Source organism: Pipistrellus hanaki (genome assembly GCF_964339955.1).
Source record: "Pipistrellus hanaki genome assembly, chromosome: X".
Classification (NCBI taxonomy): Eukaryota; Metazoa; Chordata; class Mammalia; order Chiroptera; family Vespertilionidae; genus Pipistrellus; species Pipistrellus hanaki.
In genome coordinates this window covers 70,154,165-70,160,513 of record NC_140524.1, presented here as the reverse complement: position 1 = coordinate 70,160,513, position 6,349 = coordinate 70,154,165, and the positions used below count along the sequence as shown (strand labels likewise).

The window sequence follows — 6,349 nt, the reverse complement described above, 5'->3', positions numbered from 1 at the left end:
TCAGGCTGCTTGGCAGTCACTTGAGCCCTCCAGGCCCTGAGAGGTTGGCCTCAGAGAGGAAAGCCAGTAGGAAGCCCAGCAGGGAGCATGCGTGTGTGGGCCTGAAGGGCCTCAGGATGTCTTCATCTGAATAACAACTGAGTGAAGCAACTCAGGGATAGCAATTACCAGGACTCTGTGCCAAGGAAGGAATTCCTGATACCCTCCCTGACCACACATAGTCCTCCTTCATCTTCCTTTTCCCACTTTTGGGAAGTAGCAAATGAGTCTCCTCTTCAAGGCACAGTCTCTTCAGTCATAGGAAAAGCAGCTTTTGAGTCTTTGAGCTGCCCAACAGGGTCTTGTGCTGGTCAAACAGTTTGTGCAGGGCTTCCATATAGAGTGTGTGGAATTTGTCCACCACCTCCTGGCTCGGCTTCTCAATCTTGGGCACTGGCAGAGGCTCCCCAACTGCCAAGAGACATGAGAAAAGTTAAGTGTTAGAATCTTGTGTTCCATAAACCTCCTTCTTTCTACCTGGGCCTGATCCTCTCACATCTCAAATTAACTCCCAGCTTTTCCCCATCTACTGCCCTCTTCTTTGGGGGGAGCAGGGCGGTCAGGTTTCAGGTGGAAGTTGAGAAAGAGCTGAGGTGCCCTTGGGCTGAGACCAGCACTTACCCACAGTGGTGATAGGCAGCGGGTATGGCAGGGGCCCAGTAGAGCCTTTTCTGAAGCCTAGTCCGTAGAAGACACAACAATAGAAACCAAAGAGACGGCGGAAACAGCTCTGAAACTTATACATCCAGCTGTCCTTATCATACAACACCTGCTCATACACCTCAGTTTCTCCAAAAGTAAAGGTAGGGATCAGATGAGCCCTGTAGGAAAACCCCAATTTATTTCTCAGACACAGTCTAGAGTGGAAACCACCCAGGAAAAACACTTGTTCATGGCCAGGTCCCCATCCATTATGAAATCCCTGTGGCATAAAGTATTTCTTCTTGTACTAAACAGGGCTCCCACACTTAGTATCTCTTGTCCTGGAATTTTCAAGGCCAGTGAAAGTGCTACCCTGTTTCCCCAAAATTAAGACAGTGTCTTATATTAATTTTTTCTCCCAAAGTTGCGCTAGGTCTTATTTTCGGAGGATGTCTTATTTTCGGGGAAACACGGTATATCTGGGCCAGGATTACAAGGGCAAAATATGGGGGGTGCAGGGAAGAAATTATAGTTTAGGCAGAGATCCCTAGAGACCCAAATAGTGCAAAGAAAAGCTTCCAGAAGGAGTCTGGTGGGGGTGGGGGGAGGAAGAGCTGACTCTGTTTCTACTAGTAGGATGCACAGAGATGACATTAATTTTGCACATACATGTCTATACAATATGCCTCTCACCCACAGGGACTATGCATAACAAATTCTGTCCTTGGGTCTTTGGATTAGTGCAGAGAAAAGTTATTCCCTTCTCATAGGCCATGGGAATCCACCCTGACAGTGTCCCAGGTTGAGAATCAGGCTCCTTAAGTCTTCTTGTGAGAGAAATGTAAAGAGAACACAATCTCTCTTATACAAATCTTTGTGAGTTACTAATAGTAATCTCTCAGCACTCTGACCTATGTTACCTTACTGGCTCTTCATAGCAGAGACAGTGAAGGACACAATGGGGGGTTATTTTCGTTACCTTCCAGATCCAGAAGCCCAGGTTTGGAAGTGGGAAGGTCATCAGGTAGTCAGTGAGTGGCAGGACCTGGACTAGGACCCCAAGACTCCTTCCTCTGAGCTCAGAAAACTATCCACCTACATTTGCTCTAAACTAATCAACAGACTACTCAGGCAAGGTCATTAGAACAAATGCTTCCCTCTTTTCTGAGTCTGTAGTAGGACAATTGTTCCTGTGTTTAGTGCATCTGCCTGCTGATCTGGTGGGACACCCCACAGCTCCAGCCTTGGGCTCCAGCTCCTTATCTCCTCTGTTTTCTCCTATGTCAGTGTGACTAATGTGTATCCATTGCTTACTGTGTGCCAGGTACATAGTCAGTGTTTTATGAACATGAATTCATTCAAACCCCACAATAATCCAATGAAGTACATACAATTATTAGTAGCCACTTTATAAAGATGAAAGCATGAAGGCTCAGAATAGTTAAGTAAGCTATTCCAGAGTGGAGGGTAAGTCATGGATGCTAGGACTTTCAATCAGGCCCCTGACTCCAGATCCTGGTGTATATGGACCATACTGTACTACCTCTTGCACTTAACATTAAGTGAAAATGTAGATATTGAGGTTGATAGAGATAATGTAGGAGTCCTCTAGCTAACTCCCATCATAATGAATCTGGGTTTGTGCTTTAGCTTGCTGGGACAAGGTCCTGTTAGCTCAGAAGGAGTATCTGACTTGAATCTTTTTGAAATTCTATAACCATCTCCCCTACTCACTAGTAAATTCAATGAGAGCAAGAGTCATGTCTCATTTATCTTGGCATTGCTTACCAGGACATGCTGCACAGAGAAGGCCACCCACCCTTGCCCTGGGAAGAACACCTACCCATGCTGAAGGGCAGTGCGCACAAACCCTTTGCGCTTCTGGAGGATGAGGGTGGTGGTGTTGGGCACACTTTGCAAGGCCTCACCCACACCTCCCACTACAATGCCCACAAGGTTGCCAGTGCCATGGCTCAGCAGGTAGTCGATGGCTGGCTGACTCACGGAGCACACACCTGAAAGAATCAAGGAGCACAGACAAGAGCAAAATGATCAGGAGAGGAGAAAAGGCTTAGAGGGAGCACTCTCTGCTCTCCTCCTCACTGGCTTGTTTGTGTGCCCTTTGTTCCCGTGTGTCCCAGGAGGAGAGGTAATGAGATGGGACAAAAGTTGTGGAGAAGAAAAGGCTGTAGACAAACAACACATTTCACTTTGAGGCAATATCTCCACTTCTGTAGCAGGTCAAAACTGTAGCAGGAGGGTTTTCAGTGGGACAACCAGGACTTTCTGAATTCTATTATAATTCTATTTCCTTCATCACAATTAATTTCAACAGCGATTATTTATGGAGCACATATTCTTTGGCAGACACTATATTGCACACTTGATTTGTATTGTCACATTTAGTCATCATACCTCATCTGAGGTCAGACAATCAACAGCAGCACCACTTTACATATGAGGAAACTAAGACCAATAGAGATTCGGTAGATTGCCCTCCAAGCATGTCAACTTTGTGGCCTTAAGGCATGTGGCCTACTGGCCACGAGTTTGACATGCTTGCAAGACCACAGTTAAGCTACAGAGCATATACTTTTAACTAATATGCTATAATGACAGCGGAGAAGATGAGAGGTGGTTGAGATACAGGATATTGGAGGCTTAAAAAGGTTCATCTCCAAGCAGAGAAATGGGTGAGAAGATCTAGTATGGTCAGAAGCACCTTTAGCCATGAGGTAGTCCCTAATCAAGGGGATCTTGAAGAACCAGGACAGCGTGGCCAAGTGGGGAGTAATGCCTGGGAAGATCTTCGAGAAGCCTGTGGCCTCAGTGCAGAAGTTGCAGAAGGCGCCAAAGGTCAAGAGGCCATGGGGATGAACCCCCATGAGGTAGTTGTGCTCAGGTGACAGGTCTTTAGTCTTCAGGATCTGAAGTCAACGAGAGAAATTACAGAGATGGTGGGATGATCACATGGGGAAGCAAAGGTGGAGACACTTCAGGGATCAGGGCACTCTCTAAACCAGAGCTTTCAAACACATAGGCCATGAGTGGGTTTCAGGGGTTGAAGTATTGATCTCTGAAGTCCCTGAGAAACCAAGTAGAATCTGGGGCAGCTGAACTGCTGGGTCTCTTGCCTATGGCTGCAAGGAGTCTCTACCATTTATGTCAGTGCACTTCATGAATGGTATCATTTTCTGAGTGCTCTTAAGTGGAAAAGATCAGCAAGCTCTGCTCTAAAAATCAGGGAGTGTTTGTTGTCTGTTCCAAAGTGTGCTCAGAGGATCAGTGTAGCAGTATATTTATAGAACCTCTTCCTGGTATTTTCTCCCCAGTCCCATTTCAGTGCCCACCTAAGTAACTTTTATTGAGTGCCTTTCCTTATCCATCACTTGAACTACTTGTGTACCTTGTACTAAACCATAAATATACAATCTGTCCTCCCCATTAGATGTGAGCACCTTGATGGCAGAGGATGGTATTCTACTCACTTCTATGTACCCCAAACATGTGGCATAAAGTAGGCTTTCAATCAATGTTTGTTAAACTGAACTGAACTGCATTTCCATTTCTGCCTATGTCATCTAGTAGGCCATGCCAAGGGCATTCAAAGTGTCCTAGCAGAATAATGAGCACTTGGCAGCAATGTTGGATCATAAAGTATCTTTAGCCTGGACTGAGATTTCTGTGGGGTGCTCATTTCCCCTATGGACAACAATAGTCATTTGACATAAATGCCTAGTATTTGGGTAACTGTGAAGGGTGCTAAGGAAGAGACACTTACCGTGATGGGGAAATAGTCCCTGATCTGGGTCCAGACATACCAGTTCCTTACCCAGGTGGATCGCCTGCCACCTGAGACAGAAATATCAGTAGGGATAATGTCTGTGTATGTAAATCCAGCCATTCCCAGGGCTTTTCCTAGCAGCATAAAGAGACTGTGGCTTTGCTAGAGAGCTGGAAAAGAAAGAGACCCCAGGATGGTCCTGGCTGACCCAGTTCCTACAGCTCTGAGAACTGTGATGAAAGGCCTTTGGTATGGTGCATGGGACTCCCTAGTTACAGGTTAAGATGGAACATTCTTAGGTCCTGTTCTTTCTAAGCCCATGAGTCTTACCTTGTTCTGGGGTCTTCCAGTCCAGGAAAAACCAGACAAAGTAAAGGGCTGGTAGCGGCCACAAGGATGTAAACAACAGGTAAATGAATAATGGCTGCACGATCCAAACTGATGAGAGAGCAAGTAAGACTAAATTTGTGCTGCTAGCAGAACTTGACCACGTTCAGCCCCATAAAGAAACTACACAAGCCTCTGGTCCTGGCCTTATGCACAATTCAGCTCATTCCAATCCACTATCCATGTCTACTTGTCTTTCGAATATTCCCTCTATCATCTAGCACACATCAGCCCTATTTCTCTGCTTACCTGTCACCGCAGTCTACCTGCCTTCCTGCCGATCCACCATCCCACTACTCCTTCTTCCTGTCTGCACCAGCTTTTACACAGCTCCCATTTGCCCACCATCTTGCTTCTCTTGTCTCCCTCCCTACCCATTATCCCTGAACCCTATTAAACCACTATCCCACCCTCCCTTGCCCATATTCTGTCCATATCTCCCCACACCCCACCCAAATAACATCTGTATCCCATCCACTATTCTTGTCTTCTGGCCCTTAACCATTACTTCCATTATCTCTATTCTCTATATCCCTCCCCCCATATTCATTCAAACACAGGCTATATACTTCTCTTAAGTCTGTAATGCTAATGCTTCCTCTTTCTCACTCCCCATGCTTCCTTATGATCATAAACTTATCATGCCTATTACCTGGACCTCCTTTCCCTTCTCCAGATAGCAAGGGTTAGGAAGTGGCTGAAAGGAGCTAAAGCTACTCATATCCATCATGAACCTTGTTCTACCCCCTTCCTGTCTTTACAGCCCCTGGGGTTCTATCTTTTCCTTCTCCAGGGCACCCATGAAACTCCAGACTCCTTGCCTTTACTCTGCCCTACCATCTGAGATGATGAAAGGCCAGAGATGAAACTTTTTATGAACTTAAAAATCACCCCAGATCTGGCCCTGACCCCTGACTCTGGCTTCTTGCCATGCATTCTTAGATTAGTACTCACATAAGGCAAGGTAGCTCAAGGGCCAATGCAGAAGTATGAGACTCTGGAAATGTTTAGGCTGCTTAAAACAAGGCATGATGCCCAGGAGCCTGACAGAGGTAAAGATCCCAGAACAGTGTTCCAAACAAAGGTGCCACCAGCCTCTGGAAGTTCACTCAGTAGTGACTATGAGGCTTTTTACCTGCTGTCTTCCCTTCTTGTGCTGTTCCACACCTACCACCTGCTTCAGGGGCAGGCTCTGGAGTACTAAGGATTGCCCTATCAGATCTGAGCCCTGGCCTCTACAAATTTGCCCTTTGGCTCTTCCTTCTGCGATTATTGGGAAATCAGGATGGAGAAAATTGAGGACTGCAATCTAGTCCTACTGACCCAGAAATCTAGAGAAGAAAAACACCTTTCACAGGCCACTTCGAGAGTACAGTTTGTGACTTCAGGAAGATGGAGGGTGGGAGGGGAGCTTTGGAGGTTTGTGGGGGTGGGGAGCACCTGGGATTAGGTCTCTGTTGCAACTAACTGTTGACGTGAGGCAGCCTGTTTTGGGGC

General features: G+C 46.3%; 1 protein-coding gene across 1 annotated transcript; it reads right to left on the bottom strand.

The window, feature by feature from the left end:
• Nucleotides 1-295: 295 nt before the first annotated feature.
• Nucleotides 296-5,882, bottom strand: AWAT1 (acyl-CoA wax alcohol acyltransferase 1; the record flags this gene model as incomplete). Its single annotated transcript, XM_084870666.1, has 7 exons — nucleotides 296-450; nucleotides 661-860; nucleotides 2,525-2,696; nucleotides 3,404-3,608; nucleotides 4,463-4,533; nucleotides 4,796-4,903; nucleotides 5,807-5,882. 7 exons carry the CDS (start codon nucleotides 5,880-5,882, stop codon nucleotides 296-298), a joined length of 987 nt encoding a protein of 328 aa, XP_084726792.1.
• Nucleotides 5,883-6,349: the final 467 nt, after the last annotated feature.